Source organism: Acanthaster planci, linkage group LG01, assembly GCF_054643075.1.
Source record: "Acanthaster planci isolate LZ-2023a linkage group LG01, COTS_SCS, whole genome shotgun sequence".
Taxonomy (NCBI): Eukaryota; Metazoa; Echinodermata; class Asteroidea; order Valvatida; family Acanthasteridae; genus Acanthaster; species Acanthaster planci.
This window is the reverse complement of record NC_141777.1, coordinates 28201867-28228437: the sequence shown is the minus strand read 5'-3', so window position 1 is coordinate 28228437 and position 26571 is coordinate 28201867. Positions and strand designations below refer to the sequence as shown.

The following is a 26571-nucleotide window of genomic DNA, read 5'->3' as shown; positions in this document are numbered from 1 at the left end:
CTGTTTAATTCGTACATCAAGACAGGAAAAATGCTGGAAAACTTTAACGATTGCGATTGTCTGCCATGTCCACATGGCAAATTAAACAGCATTTTGTATTTCCAATTCAACTTTTCCTAAAATTCCCCCCCCCCAAAAAAAAAACTTCTGGTTTGGCCGTCACATAGGGTAGGTATTGAAGCAACTGCCGGGATATTTTGTGGCTTCATGTAGTAAAGCAGGAAAATTCACAAGTACATGTACAATAAGTACTGACAGTACAATAAGGCTCAGGCAGGAAATAGCTGAAGGCCTGATCATGTATGGACCCCGTAAACTTCACATTATGCTTTATTACAAGCAATACTACTGGTATACACCTTTCACATCACACCTGTAAACTTGTTTACATTTGTGTGATTAACGCATCGTCCATCAGCCTCCTGACACATTGATACCCCTGAATTAGTAGAACACAGTGTACATGGTGAAACACCATTCATGGAACGCCATTTTGAAAGGATACACACATTTCTTTAGTACTTGAATGACAAATGTCGCATTGAGGACAGAAATGCCCATATAAGGTTACTCAGCCAACTACGTGTAGCTCTTAAAGCTTGATTCATTCTGCAGACTACCCAGACTAGTGACAAAGCAAGGTTCAGACACAAGGCATGTCGTCTATATATGTACATGTACATGTATGGTCCTACACAGACATAGCCTATACATGTACATGTGCAGAACTTTAAGGCTATTAAACCCATCTTACAAGTGATATTTTCCTAAAATTGCTTTTCTTATCATAGCACACATTATGAATGAATTAATGCGGTTCACTGTTCCAATTATAGATGCAAGGTCAAATGCTCAACGAAAACTGATTGTGTAACATACACACAATTCACTTAATATCCATGTTTACTGAAAAATACAGATCTGTTGTGAAACCTACGGTACATATACATGTACCGGTATATACATGTACCTATGCATACTGTGTACAAGTCATACTATCCTTGTTTTAGTTACATGTATGTACATGTACATCATGTTGTACATATACACTGTACTGACATACATGTACATTGTACATGTACATGCCAGTTCAATTGTATTGACTGATTAATAACGTCCATGTGCAATATGCGCAATATACAGTGTACATCTTCACTCCCTTTCTGTCTGTTCAACCATGGTTCAACAATGAGTAGGCTGCCTGAGGCATCCAAGCTTGATTGCTTGTCAGCTCAGAGTCATAATAAACAGAACAATACATTATTCAGATGCACTGTAAATGCACATCATGTACCGTCATGTATCATACATGCACTGTACAGTGTACATCATGTACATGTACATGTTGGCTTTAACAACTGACTAAAGCTGACACAGTGAGTCAGATTGATGGGGATCATCTCAACAGTTGGGGCAGCGTAAGGGACGCCTCAGACTACGGTACAACTCATCATGTCTCAATAATGCAATCAAACTTCAGCGGCTGGACAGCAGACACTCTGCCTATTAAAAGACCTAACCCCTAGTTGTTGTTCTCTAGATAAAGATATTCGTTACAAAACCACTTCCGCCACCAAAGGGGTCGTGTTTTCAGTATCATTAGCCAGGATGCCAAAGTGGCTCCTGGTATGTGTACATGTTGGTACATTGACATACATGTACATGTACATATACATGTATGTAGCTTGATGAACTTCCACTTCTGACAAGTCAGCCTTTGCATTGCTTATTTTTTCTAATTACATTAAAAAAAAATTGAAACAATGCACGCTGGGCTGTGTCTTCCTTACCGTTGACCTCAGCACAGGTACTGTACATGCAATTACATAACTCAACCTTAGAAACTCCATTGCACAGCCACAACCTGATATTTGCATGATTCTGACAGATTTAGGACCCTACACCGCAATACCACAGAGCCATTGTTCTTCAACAGGCTATTTATAAACATAGGAACATTGGAAATTGTTTTGTTGGGTTTCAGACAGCAACAGTTAGAGAACAGAAAGACTCTCTGGGTTTCTAATTCCAAGGAAAGTTTTAAATGACTACAGAAGAGTCCTTGCAATAATGTCCAGGGGATTAGCAATTAAGGATACATGTAGAGACAGGTATTTTATACTGCATCTAAATCTACTGAGTACCGGCAACTAGCATGTTTCAAAGAAGCCTCAAATGAGGAGCTGATTAGTCATGATCCGTGTACTGGATGGTCAATGAATTAATCAATATAGTTTACTGAGGATGAGTTGTCCTGAAAGAGTAAAGAGAAAAGCACAACATGCTGATGCGGTATGGGTACCTCTGTAATGCAGAATCAGTGGAAGACAAATTTCCAAGACTTCAAAACTTAACGGCAAACTAAAAAAAAACACTCTTTAACACACAGAACAAGCATTAAATGACAACATACAGAGAAAAAATTTCAACAACTTTTGTGCTTCTGTAAAGCCAAGTCCGGCGCCAGATTACAAAGCACACTATGGAGGATGCCCTTGTGAGATTCTGAGAGGACATGCCAAGTGGCCAAGGGCCTTTCTACAGTTCATATGTAATCCGTGTGTGGATGCAAAAAAGAACAAGGACTCGCAGTAGATCTTGCAATTTTCATTCCAATACCAACAAAGGTACAATACCATTGTATAGAGGTTAGCCATTATATCCATGCTACTAGGAAACACATTTAATCATAATCTGATACGTCCCAGATAACAGGAACACACTATAACTACCAGTACATGTACGTCAGGAATTACATGTACATGTACGTCAGGAATTACATGTACATGTACGTCAGGAATTACATGTACATGTACGTCAGGAATTACATGTACATGTACGTCAGGAATTACATGTACATGTACGTCAGGAATTACATGTACATGTACGTCAGGAATTACATGTACATGTACATGCAGATTCTCATTCTCATTTGTAGAGGCACCTCAGATTTCAGACTGAAGTTGCCCATGACAAATACATGTAATCCCAGTTCTTGAATGTTTAATATCCTGTGTAGGTTTAACACTACACAATACTGCTGCTTGGGCACTGTCAGCCCCTCGGTAATCCTCAGATCATTTGGGTGCATGTTCACCAACCAACACGCCCCCAGTCAGCTTTTACTCTCGCCACCATCAGTACATGTACATGTATATCTACCACTGCTGTTCTGGAATCTTCCCTATGGAAAAGAAAATGCAGCACAAGTTTGGACCTAGGCCCTCATAAACATGTAACTGTTCTCATTTACTGTATGTCACTTTTTGCCACAAACCTGGAGTACATAGCATAGCACAGATGGCAGAAAACCTGCTACAAGTCATATATGATCCCTTGACAGCAAGTAAGCAATTAAAAGATAACTCCAAGCCAGATTTGAATGTACAATTTATTTTTACATTACAAAAATTACAGAAACAAAAAGAAAGCGATTTATGTAAGTTTCCCCCCTTAGGTTTCTTAAGTTTAAGGACACAGAATTTATAAAGAGTATACAGAGTGATCTGGAAAAGTCACCATTTTTCAAACACTTATGGCAGGTGCAATGTGTGTAAGCTATTTGTAATTAATATGGCTGCTCCTTCAAGCTTGTCAGGCTTAAGTAGAAAGTGTTATTTGTACACTCTTAAGCTTGAATCACTGGTTGTGATGGTTGAATTCCTGCATTTTAATATCCTCTGACATCCCAATACATCTTCACATAAGTGGTCTAGCCTAACAAAATGATTTGCAATTTACCAGCCCTACTTTTGAGTTGACCGGCCTTAAAATTAATCTTGCTTAAAGGAAATCAATACGCACTGCCAACTTTTTACCCACGTAATGTCCACTTTCATCAAGATGTCACAACCTAAGTAATATATCAATATGAAATGCTCAGAACGTCAAACGCTCTTTCCAGTGCAAACTGAAAACACTTCTGTGGCAATCCAGTGACAAATGTCTGTTAGACTTGTTTCATGGAATTCGGTTAAATTTGCCCCATTTCCTTTTATTTGCCAAGCAAGAGCAGCCCAGGCATACTGTTCACACTGCCGGTGTACACCACATCAACCACTTGCCGAGGCCCAGGTACATGTAAACATGGATAAGATCAAGTGTTGAGCTTGGCTGACTTCCATACTTGAATTTCAAAATGGACAGCGACAGCGCATGAGTTTCTCTTTTCTTATTCACTCCATACTGGTAGGTTGACATTTCCAAATGCACAAGACCACCACACCGAGCCTCTCCACATCACGGCCATCCAGACAGACATCTCTTCTACATGTACGAGGACAGTGTGGACCATTTCAGCATTGCAGCAGAACATTTGAACTTGCCACCTGCAAACTCTACTGGCAGTTTTATTAAGTCACACCACTTGACCACTTCATCATCTTTCATCATTGTATAAAAATACCGGTGAAAGCACAATAAATCAACAATACCAGGGGTAGTGGCAAAATGGTATGGTCAAAAAGGCTTAACAGTTAATTTCTCCCTAGTGATCAAAGTTTCAGCAGAGATATGCATTTATTTCCTGTGCAACATATATCTGTATGGGTGTGTGTGCCCTATTAGGCACATGCCATAAATCACTATACAAGATATACCTTGTATGTGACTAACTTACACATGTTACATGTACATGTATGTACAGTGCTTAGCAGGTGTGTATACACATCAGCGCTATATGCATCAAGTCTTCAAGTGGGAAAATGAACATCACTTTTGTTTCACTAATGTTGTTATTTTGGTCTTTTTTCTGATTTCAATAAATGGTCATACATGACTGATAATTACTGGCCCACCATTGGTTAATCTGCAGTGAAATACCGTACGTATTTTGGGCTTGCATGAAAGTCACCAAGAATAAAAACAGAGCATCAAACTGAGGTTAAAGGTCACTGCAAAGTCTTTCAATCCACGCTGCCTACTGAGTACTGTATGTACCATAACACTGCGATAGTATGAATATTTATCGATAACCTATGACATGACCAACCGTAGGCAATGGAGGTTCTTCATGTGACGTAACATGACGGGCAAAGGCATTTCAGGAAGTGTACTTTGTCCTTGGAGGTGCCTGCATTTTTGAATCTGGATATTTCTATTGGCCGTTTCATGTACCCTAGAATGTTGAGAGACTTCGAAGGCACACGCATTTCCGTACACAACCGTGTAAATTGAATGCTGACCGTCAAAAATCACATGACGGAAAATCCTCTGTACGCTGAGGGGTGCAGTGAACTAATTCAAGTGATAATTTCTGTCCAGCTCATTTGCATGAAGAGTGCCCCTACAGTTTCTTTAGAAAAAAGAGAGTATTAGGCCTCCAAAATGGTGAGATTTGTCCGGATCACCCTCCTGGGTTATGGGGCTCTTCCATGTAATGGCAGAATTGTGAAAGATATGGTTGAGAAATGGCCTGATTGCCTGAGAAAGTTGAGGGATGCCATTTGAAAAACGGCTGCGAGTGGGCTTGGGATCCCTCACTTTTTTTGGGGGGGGGGCGGTATTTTGAATAATTTGACATTAAAATGTAATTGGCTAATTCATCAAATATTAAAAGAAATGGAAAGATTAAGGGTAAGACAATAACTTCATACTTATTTGAGAAACCTCAGCGATGTTGGCTTGCATGTTATCGAGCCCTGAATTATGTCGATTTTAAACAGTTTTCAATGGGGCTTGAATTACATGCAGTTCACAGCACCCTGAGTGATACAACTGTTGTTGAAATGACGAAGCTTATACTGTAAACCATGGCTGCTACATGGACCTTCTCATGTTGGCTGAACTATAGGTCACAAGAGAAAGCTAGGATTCAAGTACACATCAGCACTTCTCTTTGAGGGTGGGATGGGGTTCAGGAAACCAGAAAACCCCAAATGCAATCAAACATCCAACACAGAGGTTGTAGCAATGACAACAATCAAATATTTTGACTGTAGAGTGGGCAAGAATTAGCAACACCTGCAAAAATCCACAACTGTATATTCTTGAGTCCCAAATCCTGGAATCTGGGGAAAAGTCCACAACATGCGCACTTACATCTACGTATCCGGTACTGTACCGGTACATGTACATGTATGTGGGAATGGATCAAAAGCTGCTCACAACCAACACGAAAAACTTTGAGTATCATCCAGTCTTCGTTATTTAAGAAGTAATTTGGAAAACCATCGACGCTGGCATGCAGCTGTATCAATGGTGCATGTAGGCCTATACGTCTCATATATACATGTACTGCATACAGTACCGGTATATGTACATGTAACATGAGTAAGAATACATGTATCTATCATGACATTCTATTCTACTGGTACCCTTTCATGGATAAATGAAAACTGCCAATACCCTGTAGTGGATAAATGGAAACTGCCAGTACCCCACATCGGATAAATGGAAACTGTAGTGGATAAATGGAACCTGCCAATACCCTGTAGTGGATAAATGGAAACTGCCAGTACCCCACAGTGGATAAATGGAAACTATAGTGGATAAATGGAACCTGTAGGCGTTGAAGTCTCCACAGATTCCCGGTGCGACGTTCATATTCAAGCATAATTTCTTGCACATGTAACTTGATATACATGTATATGTATGTCAATGTGCTTTGCCTGGAAAATCAACACTTACTGCAAATCAGATCGCTCTTTCATAATTCACCCGAACAGTAATGGAAAAATGTCATTAAAAGAGAGACAGAATTCTTTCATTTGGGTTCAGATAAAGCAATGAATAGGGTAATTTGGAACAACATGCCATTACCGTGCATGCATCAACACAGGAATTGATACTAAAAAGCGGTATGGAACCCAGGTTCCACCAAGAATGCACAACAGAAATACATGTACATATACCACAGTGCTGGCATATGTGCATGCATAACTGTATTCACAGTGTGCCCTGGGGAACAGTGTGTCTAACATTATCTCATTCCAATATAGACTGGTTCCCTTTGATGCCTGCCAGGTGCTTGGCATTTTCAGTGGTGCAGTAGGGTACCACTCTGATGGGAATTACCAGCCAGACAGTACATGCTGACATGGGAGAATCTGTCATCACACGTATGAGCACTTTGGGATGTCAACAGACCAATGAAATTATTGCCGCCACTCATGTGATAAATTCCTACAGTTCTGGCCTGTTCAAGGGTATAATCCCATCTCCCTGTGCGAGACAGAGGGAGAGAACCGGCAGAGCAGCCACGGCCATTAAGGAGGGTGATGGCTGGCTATCTCCTTGGGGCTATGATCATCAATGATGAGGCAATGCATGCAGCGTGAGATGCCATCTACAGTACCTAAGAGAGAACATGGCAGGCTGAACTGCATCCAAGACAAGACTCTGAATCACCTAAGTCTTCAAGATACCAGATTAAGGTGGACACACACTCAGAGATACAATCAGCAGTGATAATGAGCAATGATGGGCTTGGACCACCACATGTTCCTTGATACAGGTTTCATACGTAATACTCAAACTATTACAATAAACAAAATTTATTTACCTAACAGTCCTCAACCCTCCAATTTCAATATGATGTTACATACACCCTACAGGTTTGAGTAAAGGTGCCAAAATACAGTACATACATGTACAAAGTCAATACATGTAACTTGCCAAGAACTCTCAAATACAAACAAATAAAACAACAAAAAATAGAATCAGTTCAAGTCAATAAACTCTAAAAATCAATCTTAGTAAGACAAACCCTAGATTCAGCCCACTTCCACATGCACAGACAAGTACTCATACACTACATTTGAAGAAATTCACATAACAAAATTTATTAACAAAACTGAAATAAATACAAGTTTCAAAAATTTGCTTCAGCGAAACAAAAATGAACAGACCACTGCCTGCTCTTTGCAAATTCAATACAGAGGTGTAAATTCAGTGCCACCTTCCAAAAGATGTGCCTACGTATCACATTGCTTGAAAACGTGTTCAAATGACAAATTCAAGTAAACTGACTAGATTTCCACGTATTAGGCAAAGTGAGCATCAAACAGATCGACAAGATTTCTTACCTTTTGAAGACTACTTGGATTTAGCTGGGTTTTATCAATGATCTTTATTGCCACCTGCAATGTGGAAAAAAAAGAGACAAACCTCTCTTTAGAATACGCAGACTAAAAATAACTATGACTTCATAGTGTGTTTTTCAGCAGATTTTTTCCTGCGTTGGCTTCAACATTCATGTACAGGTACTGTCATGTAGTCAGGATTCTATTGTGCAAATGTCTGCAATACTTGTACTTTGAACTTGTTGATACTCTGCTGATGGGACTGCAGTTATATTTTGGTCCTTGCAGTAATGTGGAGTTCAGTACTGAATTCATCTTTATGTAAGCACTCCTTTACTGGCAGAACACATGAATACCAGGTTTCTGCAATTTAAGTACAATTTTAGGACATGTATGAATGTGAAATTTGTCGTTATTCAGAGTTGACAGATGCATGTAAAATGCGCTGCATGGCAAAATTGCATTGCTATTTGCACTGGATGCAAGACGCATTGTCTCAAGGTTGTGGGTTAGACCTTGTGTTGTTTATGTTCAGCAAATGCATACATGTACATCCATACATAATTCTCCATGCTGCTCCAGAATACCATTCACAATACCTCGACATAATGAGAGGAACTACCAGAGGATTTTGAAGGATTGAGGCAGTGGGCACCCCTCCACTGAATATATTGAAGAAATATCAGAGGAGTTTGATGGATTGAGGCAGTGGGCACCCCTCCACAGAATATATTGAAGAAATATCAGAGGAGTTTGAAGGATTGAGGCAGTGGGCACCCCTCCACAGAATATATTGAAGAAATATCAGAGGAGTTTGAAGGATTGAGGCAGTGGGCACCCCTCCACAGAATATATTGAAGAAATATCAGAGGAGTTTGAAGGATTGAGGCAGTGGGCACCCCTCCACAGAATATATTGAAGAAATATCGGAGGAGTTTGAAGGACTGAGGCTGTACCCAATTTTTCCATGGGGCAGTTGGCGGATTTCGAAGGACTGAAGGTGTATCCTCTGAAAGGGGCCTAGGCTGTTACAGTAAATTCATAAAGCGTTTTTTCCTTTCAACAATCCTAATTCATATTAACAATCTCCCAATTCCAAATGAATTCAGGCGTACAATTATTTCCAAGTGACAGTATTTCACACACATTTGTAGTTGTGATGCAACTGGAAATTCTTTGCTTTCCTTATAAATGGCACAAGAGGTTCATCAAATGTTATCTCAATCTCCCTTCAGCCACTAGCCGATATCAGAATCTGACAACTATATGGAATTACAAATTCACCAGATAATCGGCCATATGAAGGGCTGAATTATTCAAACTCTCCTTGATGCTAAGTTAAAAGTCTACACAATAGATCAAACCACTTCAGGGAAATTTTGTCTTGAATCCAGTACCTATTTTTTTTAAAAAAAGGAACACTTCTTCAAACGAATAGACACAAACACTGGAGTTTACTCCACCATGCCCTGCAATGCACCGGTATCATTCACATTCTACGAAATGAGAGGAAGAGATGATGTCACTGACTCCATCTGCCTTTTTCAAGCGTTCAGTCACAGGACACACACTCTCCCCATACTTCCGAGTATTATGAGCTCACCCTAGTGGCCAATCAATAATACAAATCAACGGCGACCACTGCATCTGACTAATTGACTTGACATGGACTCTTCAAGGGAAGACGTGCGGTAGTCCTAAGGAGGGAGTGGCAAACAAGTGTTCCACATATACATGCGAGGGAACTTCTGAGAAGAATTACTCAGTCTTGTCTGAATTCCCTTGTTTTTACCTGCTGACCCCTTTTGATTTTGTCGGCGCGCAATCTGGTGAATAACACAAAGGCTGCTACTGTAAATTCAACGAGTTCAAACAGCTCCAGTGTACCACCAAGGGCATTTCATTTTCTTCACTGATCAGGTCCATGAAAACTCACTGAACCTGCCCAGGGCAAGAAAGCCTTTGAGTCAGAAAAGGAATCTTGGGGTTAGATGAGAACCTAAATATTCCTGAATACAATATTTGAAGTGGGGTAGCGGTTGTGTAAAAAGTGTTCAACGTAAAGGCTCAAAGGTCAAAACCAGGAAATAAATCCAAACAATAGTCCTCACACCAACCAAGCTGTTTATTATGTATTTTTGTCTGTCACACACACCACATTTTGCTATGTGCCTAAAATTATATAGAGTTCCAGTACATTTGATAAGTTACACAATACCTAAGAAAATGGATCCAATTTTGTTGCATTCAAACATTCTTTGAATTTTGAAGGCAACAGACACTTCTGTTTAATTCACCACCAATCTTCAGAGTTTTTCCTTTTTTTGTGGTTGTTTTGTTTCGCTGTGACATTAAATGAAAGCAAGGTCTACTAATGTGTGTCCATGAGGCACAAAATCAGGCCCCTCCACTACGGCAGCCAAGCAAAGGATTTAAACAATGTGTCAAAATGCCCAAAAAAAATCCCCTGATCAATCAAACTACAAGCACACACAAAACGAAACTGCATGTAAACTCTGCCTTGGCTGACAAGGCCTTGGTGAACTCCATTCTGTCATTCTTTCAGTAGAAATTTCGACGACTGAAACTGCCACTTCTTTTTCCTACTCCGGCCAAACAAAGAAATTCCAACACAATGGATCCACTTTCACAGTATGCAAATGATGCACATTCACATACATGTACAGTAAAACTCAGCACTCGACAACCCTGCACCACACTAAACCCAACGCATAAGAAAAAAAAACCAACGGGACATTTTCACTCTCATTACTGAATCCAGTTTATTCCAGTAGCCACACTAGTCATTCAGTTACACTTCCACTTGCTAGATGCTAAAAAGCGTGTACTTTCTGAAAATGCATGTGACCTGAGTGAACCCAACTAATGTTTGCCATTCAAACCTTTTGTTCAGTTCTGTACTCTGTATTTATCAAAACCTATTTTGCGGACACCAGATTTTTGTCACGTAGAAGTATTGTATTCATGTACAAAGAAAAGGCTTTAATGGTGAGGTAAGCACTACTACTCCGGAAGCAGTCTGGTTGTGGGGGAGAATTCAACACAAGCCAAACAAAAATTCTTTGAAAAGCGGTTGGGAAAAGAAAGACTTAGAACCTAGATTTCCCACCTAGAATTTGTAAGTAGTTAATTCACAAGAAGCTGGTGAAAAAAAGGGTGAAATAAATCTGAACCTTTCAATCCTTTTCTGATTGGATTCATCACATATGATTTCAAAGTTCTACTTGCCGTTTTGTAAACAAGCGTGTTATCTGACTACGCAAACATTGAGAGTTTACTGGAATACTGTTTCACTATTCATACAGTTTGTATTAAACACAAAAAACCTGTTTAAATACAAGCCTTCTGGTGATGGCCCATGCATTTGACTGAAAACCAACGTCAAGACTGACCAATGGAGTGAATGTTTAATTCCGTGATCCTTCAGTGAATCAAACTGCTCCTAAAGTATCTGAAAACGTATGCTGATGAATCTGACAGAATCAAGCTCTGGCCAGCAAAATGAAACAGCAATTGTTCAATATTGGACACTGCTGGATCCAGGATAAGTTTTGAAGAAATGGACAACTGACCGGAAAACTTATTGATCAATAACACCACAAAGAAACGCTTGTTCACAAGGGATCCATTTTGATCAGGTTCCCTTCATTTATTTTATTTAAGATAATCTGTCAAATGGGGTGGTGCCAGACTTTTGAGGATTGCCAGCCTCACTTTCATATTTAAAAAGATGTTTCTGAAAAAATTCTAATAAATCACAAATCTATAATTATTCATTATCGCAAATGAAATTAATCTTTAAGGAAGTTTTATTTTATCCCTTCCATTTTTAATGCCAGGTTCCAAAAATTACAAAAAGTAATAACCTCGCTTTCAACTCAATATGGCCAACTTGTGAATAGGGTCAATAATTCCTTTTGTGCTTACCTCTTTCCCTGTGGGTATATGCTTAGCGAGTTTGACCTTGGCAAAGTTACCCTTGCCAATAGTTTTGATGAGGCGGTATCTCCCGACATGGGGCTGGTCATCAGCCATTCGTGTGCTCCGACTTCTCGACGAGGATGTGTTTGAATCGTCTCCCTAAAGAAAAAAGAGGAACTGGATGAATCCCAAGCATGAGACAACACAATGTTTGGGATGTGGGCAGACAGTGACAGGATATTCGTGTGTAGCGCATAAACTTTGTGCACGTACACTATACCAGTATTGTGCACATAATGTTTACATAGTACCTGTACAAGTTTACTGAATACAACGCATTGTACATGTACATGTACACATAGTACTGTATAGCAGGTGCATGTACTGTAGTTCCCATTTCAAGGTGAGTAATCACTAGACATTTCAATAACAAAGTTATTCTGGAGAATTGTAAATATTCAGAATGGTATTACACATTACTACACATAACCAAAGAGAAAAGAGAAATATAACACTTCGTCTAAACGCAACACTAATATACCGGTATGTACTTTCCAATGAAAAAAAATAAAAAATTCTGTATTTACATGTGCATGTACATGTATGAGGAATTTGAAGCAGCGAAACCATGAAAAATGAGTAGTTGTGAACTTGAGGATTTTAAAACTACATGTAATTATAGGAAAGTATTCCAAGCAACCAAATAATAAGACGCTCGAGTACAACTATGAAGAATTGGTATCTGTACCCATGGGCAACTCTTCGACCACCTTGAACCCATTCCAAACTCAGATTATCTGAACTTAAGCCCCTCTTTGTAAGGTTGATTTCCTTCAATAAATGACTCCAATCCCCTCCCTCCCCATACAATTCAAGACAGGTCCTTCCAATTTTGAAGGCTGGCTAACTCAAACACAAGTCCAGAATTACTCCTGTATGTACGTGTAAATTTGTAGTAACAACAACAAACCAGAGTTCATGTCTTTTTTTAACAGATTTCTAGGCTTTTCCACTTTTCTAAAGCTCCCGAGGCCTTTTTCTGGGTTTACCATGAGAAAAATGTATCAATTGTCAGCAACAGTCAAAGATTTAAAGATCCATATTAAATCACAAGATGATGTCATCATGGTGTCACTGTCATAATGGTATATTCTTTTTAACCCCAACAGATTTTATATGTGTGAAGTTTCAAATTAATCTGACTTGGAATAGTGTAAAAAAACTGTAGAAAAAAAATTACGGGAAAAAGGAAATAATAACAATAATTTAAAACTCTGCAGATGAGGTCGTCAAAAATCACTTCATCATTGGAATGCACAACATATGCATATCTTATCACCAAGTTTCAAGATGATCGGATGATCTGTTATATGCAAAGCACAAAAATTACTACTTCGATGACACGATCATGACATCCTAAACATTTCCGCCAATGGTGCATATTAAAACCCTCCTTTAGTTTTACAGCACAAATATGCACAAGTGCCCAAGGTCACTCTCTTGCACGTTGGTCCAGTGCACAACATGACACAGCTGTGCTTCTTTGAGGTGTTTACCAAGTGACCCAAAGAGTGACTTCAGCATAGGAGGGTTTTAATGTTGTCTCAAAAAGGTTTGTTATTTAGAAACTTGTTTTGTTCACCGGTATGCCGACACGAAGAATGAAACAAGAAATATATTATAATTCATACAATAAAATGATATCATCGTGATGTCATCTTTATTTTCACCTATAACACACAGAACCTAAGCTGAACACAAATTTACAACTTAATCAGATTTGTACTTTGGAAGATACTGGCCTTCAAGGAATTGTACAATAATGGCTTGTCGTCAGTATTCATCAAACATCTTCAATCTAAGGTCTTGCATATTACTTGGTTTAAATTTGGATAAGACAGAAGATCAAAAACTGGCTGAAAAGCCACTGACAAAAATCATGTACAGAGTCTGTGGGTTTGGGGGAAAAAATAAGGAAAATTAAAACTTAACAAAAAAAGCACGCTTTTCACCGCTTGAAAATAAAGCCAAAAACAAACAAAACAGCCTTATAATATGTAGCATGTGACACATCACACAACAAGCTGGCATCATTCATGTGCGCAAACTGTCGCACGGATGAATTTTGGCTTGTGAATAATTAATTCTGAGACAGTGATCTCTACCCAAGAACCTTCCAACCTAAGGAACAGTACGGACTGCATGTACAATGAACTTTGTATTGCACATGGCTGGGGGTAACCACCTTACATTTTTAAGCAATTTACTACAATAGGACGGGCTACTGGTATTTACGGAATTTGGAGCTAACCAAGCCAAGCAATTATTAATTGGAGGTAATTAGTTAGTGAATGTACACGTATTACCGTCTGTTTTCACATGTATGAATGTGAATGTAAGTAATGTTAATTCCCCCATTAGGCTGTATTACAAAAATGCCCACTCTCATTTTTGTATGCTGGATTTCTGATGCTAACAGAAATGATGGTTGTAACAGCCTCAAATTTTCTGGTACATACATACAGTATCGGTTCATAGGTACCGGCAGTGTCATGTAAACTAAAAATCCAGACTGTGATGTATAAATACACAGCAGTAACCTGGACTTATCTAATGAGATGCAGCTTTGATGATGATGATGATGAGCAAAGTGAATAACACCACCCATGTTGTTACTGCTCACATGCACAGTACCCGTACAACAAGAGCACAAGACAACATGGTACTGCTCTGGACATGTGCAAGATGTGTGTGGGGGGAAGGGGGGGTCAGCACACTCTTTCTTAACTTCATTATAAGGGTGTCACAGTCTGAGGGACTGTTGACCTAGCAAAGGGCCACACCAAGTTACCTCTATAGGTCTGCATTTACCATTGTCATTAATAAAGACAACACTAGTTGAATGATGCAAGTCAGAGTCTTGAATTTGGGCCAGCAACATTTTTACAAGAAGAACGCTATATCTCTGCCAAACTAACTGAGGTACATGTATGTGTATGTGTATTGTTCAATTTTCATACAATAGGCATGTACATACGTGTACATGTACATGTATGCCCATTGTAGTGAAATTGAACAATTGTTCACAACTGCATCCAATTAAGGCCTTGGTGGGATTTTACCCTTAGAATGTACCTCGATACATGTATGTCCAACACAAAATCACAAAGTTACATGTACCGGCAGCTGTAAACTGACAAAGAATCTGTCCTAATTTCAACGTAATCATACACCTACATGTACATGACCCTCCCCAAAGCAAAGTAGCTTTCAGAGGAAAGGAAAGTAAAAGTACACTTTACTCATACATGATGTAAACATACCAGTACATATCAACGATGAAGCATAATGCCACTCTTAAACTCAGTTGTCAAGGTATATGTAGTGTGCATACCGGCACATACATGTACATTCACAAAGGGAACTTTATAAGCAGTTTGTAGTGAAGTCATTAGGGGAATTCTTGATAGGCAAGATATTGGTAATTAGCAAAGAAAAGACAACCTTGCAACTGGGCACCAGATTTCATTTTGAGTTGTACCTAGCAGCCACTTCACTGCATTTCAGCACAATCATTCTTCCCTTGAAAAGTCTTGGACAAGTGTGCCAGTGAAAATATAGCACCTCTTAACTTAATAATTCGCAGTCTGCACAGAGAAGGGCAGCTGTTTTTAGAATATGACAATTATCCTGGTGCATTCAATTCCAAACAAATACCATCAGGTCATATTTCATGTTGTGCAAGGCATCAGAAAGGTGAAATACGCCACTGTTGTTAGCATAAATGCAAGGAGATTTATGATGTACCACAATATACAAAGGTGCTGTAACAAAAATGTACATCAGGTTGACAGAGTAGTACCTTCATTTATCCCTCTTGGGGGAGGATGCCCACTTCTCATGCATCAATTCAAATTAACAATTTTGATCTGCTCTTTCAACAATAATCAGTAATTTAAATACAAACAATGTAAAAAAAATAATAAGATTAAAAATAAGAAACCAGAACCTAAAATCCTTGATGTGCCTAGTGTGTACCATCTGTATGGAAGTGTGGTGCAATGGCCTATAATGCTGGTCGTGGAGTACTCAATATTGCAATCACCTGATTTTTTCTTACAAGGCCAAACCTTTTTTATTCTTGGCATGACACTGAAAATTAATAGCAATAATTGTTGCTTCGCTGGGATGTACAAACCTTTTCAACTGCTTGAGGACAAATAGCAAAATAGCACAGCCAAGGGTAAAAAAAATCCATATCCGACATCAAAGCAGTAAAAAACTGTTGACTATTCTAGTTTGTCATAATTCACAATGGTTAGCTATTAATTACTTCTTGGTAAAATGGGAAATTTGGAACTTTCTACTCACATGACCATGATGCCTCCTATCTTCATGCACTGTGGACAGTACAGGGGTGCGTGATGACATGGCGGGGTTGCTCAACCGTGGCAATATCACAACCTACATGTAGTTTTAATACTCCTAGGCGTCCAGTGTGCAACTGACCGTGGCTAACAATGGAGGGGCCAGCTAGCTGTGAGACCTGCGAATAGAAATGATACGTGGTTATTGAAACAATGACAAACCTGTTACCTGTACCAATCTACCAGTATATAGACAATACTTTAATGTCCTGAACAGAATATCAACTTTTAAAACACTGACCCATCTGCCCAGACTTGAAGCCCCCCTCCCCTTCACTAGCAAAGAAGAGAGGTTGGGGAATCATATCATATTGGTATCCAGCCCACCACACAGTTGGTGAGTTTCCACCAAAGCACCATCATTGCTATGCAAAAGCATGGCATCTCTTATTCCCTCGTAACAGGCTGTCCTTTCAAGAAATGTGCTTTTTACAGTGAATATTTTGTATCATCATGCATACATGTAAACTACTGGTAAGGTTCCACCCATTAACTGAATCCCACTCCAATGGTAGTCAGGTTAGCGTAGCGGTTCTTTCCTCGCCTTCCACCTCTGCAGTCCAGGTTCGAATCCCAGCCCAGTCTGCATGTGGATGGGATTTTCAGTTCCTACCCAATTCCATGGGTTTTACCCAGAATATTCCTCTGGGGTTTTCCTCCCACCTCTAAAACTGCAACTGCTTCTCACAGTCTCCTCTCGACAGGTTTCTTCAGGCTTGCGAGCGGTCATTACCAGAAATGATTGATAATAATAATTACATGTAGTGACTAGTCAAGACCCTGAAGCTCCAGACTGAGACCCAATGACCAAAAACTAAGACTGAGAACACAGGGTGTGAAGTCAAGACCAAGACCAAGACCTTAAGGGTGAGACTGAGACACAGTCGCGCTTTAGCACTTGATCAACTCGACGCACGCATGTGGTAAAGTACATGTACACTGTACCTACATGTAAGTACATGTACCACAGAGGAATTTCTGTTACTAGAAATGCAGTGACATGTGGGTACCAGATTATTCAATTTTCTTCTTCAGAACCAATAACGTGCTGTCTTGAGACTTTCGAAAGTAAGTTAGATTATATAAACTTATTTGATTTTTTGCTTTTTCCATTATTTTGAAGTCAGACAAATTTACCATAACTTTCAGAGAAAATGTTCTAAAGCAATTCCCCAAATTTGAAATCAGCATGGTTCTGTCTTGCATTCTGGCAGATTTTTAAACACCTGTACATTTAGAATGCCCTTGATGCTATTCATGAGCTATATGTACTCTTACGTGCAGTTGCAGATCAATCCACAAGCTGACCCTCGCATACATCCATGTGCATGTGCATGGACATGTACACATACCAGGGGTATGTGGCCACCTACTGAAAAAGCTGACAACAGCTGACATGAAGATGACATTTCAAAAGTTCACATGATTTACAATGTACATGCACATATACTTCAGAGCAGGTGTACAAAAAAACTGAAATTCAGAGTAAAAAACTAAAACAAAGCAAAAAGCTGAAATCAGCTGAAAAGCTGAATCACACCTGATATAAATGTCTTCCTGGCTATAAATGCACTGCCCACGCACTAAATGCCAGAAGGGCTGCGTGGAATATCCGAATACTCGATTGATTATCAAATATTTGAATATTATTTTCAAAATTTGAATATTGGAATGCAAAATTCACAATAAAAGATGGGAGAAATTCCTTTTGTTTCAAATGAGAAAAATTGCACTATGGAGGCTTGTTTCAAGCAGATTCAATTGAAAAGTGACAGAAATCTTACAACAATTCAAGAAGTGAATTATTAAACATTTACATGTAAAAAGAAAGGAAATTTTCAATGGGGCAAGAAGTACTGTTTGTCTCTTAAATCTTGCTAAATCATGGCTGGAGATACTCCTAGATGTGAGAAGCTTTAATAGTAGTGTGCGTTGTTGCAACTGATTTTGTACCGGTACATGGTTTGTTCATCAACAATCTGCTTGACAGTACGACCGAAATATTCGATCAAATTGAAAGTCTAATATTCAAAAAGTTAATTATTCGAATTGACTCAGCCCTAAATGCCAGTTCTAAAGTTTATTACTTTCCTTGTGTTTACATGTACACTGGTAGTCAGAGCATTGGAGTGATCAGCTGAACTCCTTGTGCTTTGACCTTCATGGCTCAAACCACTCACTCAAGGGCAAAGCACCAAGCTACCCAGCTGAAGCGTGAGTCATGCCTGAGCTTGACCCTCGGCTGGTTCCCTGCTTGGCGGACAATTGCCTAATGACTTAATGAGCACTGCCTGCATGAATGTGTGCACAGCCAGGACCAGAAACCAGATGGGCTTCGCTTCAGTTTTTCTCACTTCATATATGGGTACATGTACTGTACTTCACCTGAATTTACAGAACAAATAGAAGTTGTGTAAACTCAAACCACTAGGTGAAATGAAAATTTGTACTTGACAGGAAAAAAACAGAATTTTGGCTACTGGTACATGCATGTACAGTGATTATACACAAGTAAATGTGGCCTTGTCAGAAACTGACAGATTGCTGTAACAACCTCTGTTATAATAAACCACTTGGCTACATTCAATACTTGTTAACATAATAAAGCTCCTCTTTCTATAGCCTAGTTGTGGTGAAGTAGAAACAGAACACTTGACAGCACAGAAAATCTGGCAGAACTGTCAACAAAATAATTCACAACTTGTGGTATCATGCTGTACATAATGGAACCCAAAATTAAAATTCGAGTAAAAATTCGATAACTGAAAGATCGGAGGAATGGATAAAACATTGGAGATATCCACGTTTGAAGCTAACAAAAGATGCCGAGTACCATACTGTCATAAGTATACATGTACCTCCACAAATGGTGCAAATTGTACTCTGCAATGGCTAATGGAAACTTCATTGTGGCTATTTTTCTTTTCATTTTTTCCCACTGTGTATGCTTTTGCTCAAAAATCATTATTTTCGTAAGATTTTGTTGTTTTACCCAAAAGTTGTTATTCTTCTGATGAATAATCAATAACCCATTTAATTGTGTACCTTTGTACGGTTTGTTATGTTGAAAGATTTGTTATGTTGTTTGGTAGATAACGCAATAGCACAATGTCCCATGCATGTTCCATGTTTTCACACTGGTTTTCCTGTATTTGATCACATGACCTTTCTTTCTGCAGTAGAGTCAATGATTGGATTGCTAGTGTGCAATCTACATGTACGTACAATTCACGCTTAGCATGCAGCCGCCATAGGCATGCAGAGCTACGAACTGGCAGCTACTGTGTCAGAATCACTTTGTCCAATCACATGGTATAAGAACTAACGCAGCATACATGTACATGTGCAAAATTACATAAGCAACCTACATGGGAATCAGTGAACCAGCTCTATTTATTGTGTAAGGCTGCCAGATTGAGGTTCTGCATGCCTATGGCAGCAGCGTGCAATAAGCAAACTGGCCCCTAGCTACTACCATAGGTAGCAAGTAGACTAGCTCAGCAGTCAGGATTTTTTGTGATGGGTTATGAGTCAATGATTGGACTGCCAGTGTGCGATCTACAATTGGGCAATCAGGCCAATAGCCAGGATTTGTTGCAACTGGTCACGGATATGTAAAAGACGATCACAAAAGCAGCGTACATGTATATGCATACAAGCTTCCTAGCATGAAATGATGAAGTGCACTCAGCAGTCTCATGTTAAAGTCTCATGTTAAAGTCTCATGTTAAAGTCTCATGTTAAAGTCTCATGTTAAAGTCTCATGTTAAAGTCTCATGTTCTTTTCACCCTTTTTGAAACTGTTACGGCAGTGTTGTTTTTTTTAGATTGGCCACATAAAAACTTTGAGGTAAGCAGATGTACTGTACATGAAGATGTACACGTAGCAGGACTGGCATTTTGAGTTAGAGAGGTATTTATGCATACCCCCCTTATCTTTTTGGTGAGAATGATTTTCCAACTTTGTGCTATGGAGATTTAAATGTATATTGAAATCAGAATTGTCTCTGTTAATGCCTACAGTTTGGTTAACAGAGTTTTACTACCAGTATGACAACCTGTCCATACGTACATGTATACTACCGGAATATACTGCTAAATTTCAATTACTACATGTCAAGAACCATTTGTACAACTGGTACTGCTGCAGGATGACAAAGCCTCAACTGATCTGTATACACATGGGTAAAATCAGCAGCACACAAAACGACACGCCATGAAACAAGAGACAGCACCACACCATACTGCCTTTGAGACCCAAATATTAATGGCATGCAAGAGCAGTATGCACTGGTATGTTTATGTCTGCTGCATACATGTACTCTGCATGTTGTGCAGTTCATGACCCGGGGCTGGGGAGTCAGGTTGGCGAAGAAGTTCTCCCCTTCGCCTTCACCTCTGCAGCCCAGGTTCGATTCCCGGCTCAGTCCACATGTGGATTGGGTTTTCAGTCCCTACCTGATTCTGTGAGTTTTACCCAGACATTTCCACTCTGGGGTTTTCCTCCAACCTCTAAACCTGTAAATGCCTCTTACTGTCTCCTCTCTACAGATGTGGGTAAATGTGGGTTGTTGGTGACTGCATGAGGCGCCCCTGTATGCCATTGGCTGGACCACATTTCTACATTGTACAATGCATTTGAACATAAGTTTGAAATTTAAGCTTTACAAATGAATAAGTTATTATTATCAACCATCACATGGCACCTACGCCAATTTTTAACAGAAGTTTCAAGTTTCTTGTGGCAAGCTAAAGACTGCTACATGTACACGGAAGGGTTTGTTTCATTTGCATAATGAGACGTTTTCAATGACATGTACATGTACTGGAGACCTGAAAGAAAAAAAAAGACTTCCAACTTATTTCCTTCGAGCATGGGCCCTCATCTAACTTGGAGCACTGCTATGCACTTCCTTAGAATATAACAATGCTAAAATAATTGCAACAGGTTATCTTGGCACCATGTGTGTTGACATGTTACATAATTATAATAACAATGTGAAAAATGCATACGTGTAGTCGTACATGCGCATGTATTAAGGGACAGATACATGTACACGTGTATAAAAGTTTGACAGTATTATGCGGGTTGTACATGTATATGTATACTTACTGGAAGTTAATTTGATTACTCTGTTGATTAATTCCGTTGAGTGATTCTTGACTTCACTGTGATGTGTACATGTATCCCGCTTTGTGAGAGTATGAGATTGTCTGCATACACAATAGTCACCATAAAATATAATCTAAGATGTTATTTCAATGGCTCCCAATCTCCCATTGCCTCCATGCCCCAGTTCTCCAACTCCATCCAAAAGTGAAAGCATCAAGAATATGCACACTTTCCTGTTCATTGTGATTTCGAAGCAAGCACAATAAGTCATTTGACAGCATGTGCAATCCATTAGGTCACGACCTTTCACATCTGCAGGTGACAGCACCTCTTTATACAGAGTATTTACATTGTATGTTGGCTTGCTTGTTTGTGTTATGTCACATGTATGTATGCCATCTAAAATCTACATTCAAACATTTTTAACCCTGACCCCCTCGGCCTTTTTTCTAGGAACCATCCTGAATCCTCTGAAATCCTCAGATTTTCAACATGAAAAATTACATTCGGCCCAAATCCTCCAAAATCCTCGAAAATATCATTTGAAGGTGTACCTAACTGTCCAAATCCTTCAAAATCGTCTGACAATTCCTGTCATTTTGAGGCAGTGTAAATGGCACTCTTGAGCTGTGCAGTTGATTCAAAAGAAATATTGGGCTGAATTTGTGCTTGACTGGGGACAAATAACATAAGGTCTAATCCATGACCCTCACGTATGGCATCCTTCAAATCAGCCATGCACTTTTGCCATACACCCTGAATCCTCCAAATTCCTCCACTTTGCAAAAACAGATTTGGGAGGATTTGGGAGGGTTAGAGTTAAATTAATTTATTTTGCATTGATTACAATGGCATGGCAAATGCATGAATAAAGTATTATTAAAAACTTCACAGACTTCAGTGCTGATCACAACATCATTAGAGTGACACATCATGAGAAATTACCCAATGGCGCTATCCAAAATCGTACATACTGGTATATGAAACATGGAGCATGCGCATAATACCGAAATCTGTTACCATTACCAAAATGTGAGTAAGATTCTCTCATATTGTCAGTATAATCTCAAAAGATTCAGAACAAGATTCTTCAGCTTTTAAATAAAAAAAAAATCAAAAAGCAAACAAGTACCGCTATATACATGTACTTGCATGTGTCAGCCATGAAAAATTAATTTATGAAAATAATGTTATGAAAAAGTTGGACTATTTTCTAACGCACAAATTAACCAATACTCAAGTACTACAGTTTGTCCAAGCTTATAGTAACCTATGGTCAGCACACTCAAGGCAGATTGGACAAAGATATGACCATTTCACTAATCTGCGTTATTAAAATAGTTGAAAGGCAGGGCTTACCCTATGTTCCACACACAGCTACAAACTGGCATGATAGCATCAAACATGCAGTCAACTATCCAAGTAAACTGGCCCTTACAAATTGATTTTCTAACAATGGACGTTCAGACAGGACCTGTTGCCCGTACATGTTCATTTTTCATAGTAGCCAACAGAAATGCCATTTAGGGAATTTTGCTGGTTTTACTTGCTGATTTTCTAGTAGGCCACAAAAAGTAATTCACATGTACCAAAACGTTTGCAAGTTTTGTCATGTCTGAAGAAAGGCTAGTTCAATTACTTTGTGTCAAATGATCTTATGCTAGAAAACTGCTTGCAAAACAATTAGGGTTTCTGACACAGGTTTATTGATGTGGCAGATGTACAAATGTTATTTCTGTATCACACTAATTGACAACATATTGCACTGTACATGTACCAGTACATCACTGTATTAAAGTCAAAACTGGTGTCACAGACAAATTAACAATACAAAGTTGTATTCCCGTTAGCACTCACTGCAAGAAGCAACTGGAAAACAATTGGTTAGGCTGTAAAAGCAGGGTGCTGTTCAAGTGGCATTCTGTCATGACAGAAGTCTACAGATGCTGTTATAGTGGACATGACTTTCTCATTACATTCTGCAGGCTTAAAATACCAGTCTGTGATGTACAATCATATTTTCGAGGTGTGCGGTACACATGTTGAGCAAGCACTGAATGCAGAAAATTTATCAGTTTGACTTTACATCAACACCATCAGCACACAGATGTATTTGTTGGCTTTAAACCTAGTATTTTTCAACACTAGCCCAGCTACATGTACATGAGTACTACCATGTACCAGGCCTACTAGGATACTTACTGTTGATTGCAGATCTGCCGGTCAAACTTTTCCACTTGCCTTGGACCAGCAGATGGCATTAATTTCAACACCTGACACAATGGATGTGATGCTCAAATGTTAAATTTTAAAGAAGGCAATATCAGACAATTTTCAGCAATTGATTTCGGACATTTTGAGCATGTTAGGGATCCAAGTTCGTGAGTTATGATTACCAACTGGCCAACTAATATATCCAGAAGAAAAGTCTCCTGGTGACTTCATTTTCATTTCCACTCCGAAGGCTTGGTAATAGGCCTAACTGTGGAAAGAGTTCCATGTACGGACACCACTTGACACCCTGTGCACAAACCCTTGAGACTGATTTGAAAAATTTTAAGTGTTTTCTATGCAAACGACTTGATTTTGTCCCTCCTAAATTGAACTTTTTTTGACTTGTTTTGCCTTCTGAATAGGTCACTGTAGGGAATAATTACTGGCATCTGTAATATGGAACTCTTCCCCCGACGGTTAAATAAAATTGGTAGTAGGCCCTAGGCCCACTTGTATAGGCCCTAGAACTAGCTGCTACGTGTAGCCTACCATGGCCTAGACCAAAGATCGTATAGCGCCGAAGACACAAGATGGATAACTCTGCCCAAAAGGTGTAAATACCATGGGCACCATTTGAGCAAATGATACGCCTCCATGGTTCACGGTAATGCTTAGGCCCACCAGGTGCACGTGGCTGCCGCGGCGCCTGCACCTGTGCATCAATGTGCATTACGCAGGCGTATCGATTGCTCAAAAGCAGCCGCACTAGTGTGGCATGGACTCTCGCTACCACACCATCCTTAGCCACACATCCGTATATGCAATTTTGCATGTCGGCGTAGTGAAAAAGTTCGGCGCACCCTCTTATAATCGTAGGTGCAATTGCCTCTCTGCTTTCTTAGCGCCATTTATTGAATGATTTCACTCACGTGGTTCTGGTGTTTTTCAGTCTTTTTGGCTTCACACATTCAATCTCATGGGCTTGCTCTCACAGTCGCCATCTTTAAAATAAGGTCATTGAACATTATGTCACTTGACCCCTCATCATCTTGGCGGCTGTTCCATGTCAAGACATCTAAACTGCTGCCCAAGTTTTGGAAGAGCCCACTGGTACACGCAGTATCTTATTGCTCAGTCTGTGTATTATTAGATATGTTCACGGTGAAGTTCTCCATGTTGCGCTGCTATGCGGTGCTATATGATCTTTGGCCTAGACTAAGTTGCAGCAACTTTTCTAGGCCTAGGCTAGGCCTACTTCAAAGTACTTGTGCCATCATGATCATATCTGATGATCCCACCTCATCCAGTTTCAATGGTGAATCTATTTATGTTTAAAACCCCCTGAATACCTAAAATGGAAAAAGTTACATGAGCGACACTGACATGACCATACATGTTGCGACTTCTTCATGACCAAGCCCAGGCAACACAACTAAACACAGAATGCAAGTACATTATATAGGCCTGCGTGATCAAGTAAGTTACAACGTTAACAAATGGGAAAATTGAAACATCGTTTGACGTGCCAAATAGAATACTCACACAGCGGCAACACACCAAGACTTTGCGGTGAAAATCACCAGCGCCACTCCTGTAAAATCCCTGTTTCGGTGCACTAAGTCTGCTTTGAGGTACATGTCCTAATTTTCCCACAAATCCAGCCAAGAACCGCGATACATTCCCAGCGCCATGGATCCTGAAAATCAATATGGCCGACCATTCAACGAATATGCGCCGAAGTCCGGCCGAGTCAGTACCGAACGGGACTCGTTTCTTCGGATCAATGCCGAAGAGGCCTCGGCATCCCGACGCATTATGAGCACCCACCCGATGAGTCTTTCAGTGAATGACATCATCGGCCCATTGAAAATACAAAAACAGCTGGTATGGTTATCTCTTCCCATAATTATCTGTGATGTCAAAGGGGAATCCCTTATCCAGAACCAACCAAGTGTGGCCTACATTCGTGTCTACATTCACTTGCACCTGTTCCAAACAAATTATTGTTAGGAAAGCGAATAGAAGGGGACTCCATGATTATATTGCAGGCTCGAGTCACGACGGGTAGGCTTCTTCTGTATTTTATTATCCATTTACAGTTTTTAATGAATAACAGCTGAATTATTCATTGATTAGGCGATGTAAACTAAACCTCTCCATGGGACTATCCATCAACCCTTTCTTTAGTACAAATGTAAAAATCGCACTTACACGTAAACGTAATACCACGAATATTTCCGACTTCCACATTTTTAACAATTTTCTTATTCCTTCATGAAAAACACTCACTCATTTTTTTGTTTTTGTAATGATTAAAAATAAATTCAGCCATCGAAAACACTGTTAAATGTGTTTACCCAACACTAATCACACTGGGACAATTATCTCGGGCAAAGTACCCCCCCCCCAACTTTCCAATGAGCTTAGGACCCCGATCAGGTGTTCGAATTAATCTCATTTCGCGTGTGCAAACATTTTGTGCTTACAAGGTGTGAAAGCGCTTACTGGTGGCGCTATTTGAAATTGCAGTACCTATTTTACACATGGTTAATGTGTAGCGGACCGTTTGCATATGAAGTGTGTTAGCACGAAAGGTATCACTGTTCATCCAACCTCCTGTTAATCCTATGTACTAAAAACTATCAGTTCAAGAGTTTCTTACCTACTTGTTGTAAACAATACAAAATGCTTAATAAACACTGGTAATAAGAATAACTATGCTCCTGTCAGTTTTGGACAAGATTTCCTCACAGACAGACATGCAAAATACCTTGTCGATGACATTATGCGACGAACACAGCACCACCAACGCAACGAGGATTCCTGATGTTCCCAAAGAAAAAAATTCCATGTT

At 39.5% G+C, this 26571-nt stretch overlaps 1 protein-coding gene across 1 annotated transcript; it reads right to left on the bottom strand.

Moving 5' to 3' along the window:
* Positions 1 to 7923: 7923 nt before the first annotated feature.
* On the bottom strand, positions 7924 to 25507 carry LOC147800639 (MAP/microtubule affinity-regulating kinase 3-like). Its single transcript, XM_087137497.1, has 4 exons — positions 25260 to 25507; positions 16335 to 16509; positions 11970 to 12122; positions 7924 to 8078 (listed from the first exon to the last, which is right to left on the bottom strand). The coding sequence occupies exons 2-4, from the start codon at positions 16392 to 16394 to the stop codon at positions 7983 to 7985; spliced, it is 309 nt and encodes a 102-aa protein (XP_086993623.1). The 5' UTR covers positions 16395 to 16509; positions 25260 to 25507; the 3' UTR covers positions 7924 to 7982.
* Between the last annotated feature and the right edge of the window lie 1064 nt (positions 25508 to 26571).

Bases quoted from the DNA above. Each gene is read 5' to 3' on its own strand.
- LOC147800639 (XM_087137497.1), bottom strand. From the start codon at position 16,394: ATGTCATCACGCACCCCTGTACTGTCCACAGTGCATGAAGATAGGAGG. The intron at 12,123-16,334 runs GTGAGTAGAAAG...TTTTTTCTTTAG, and splicing joins ATAGGAGGCATCATGGTCAT to GGAGACGATTCAAACACATC. The intron at 8,079-11,969 runs GTAAGCACAAAA...TCCACATTGCAG, and splicing joins ATATACCCACAGGGAAAGAG to GTGGCAATAAAGATCATTGA.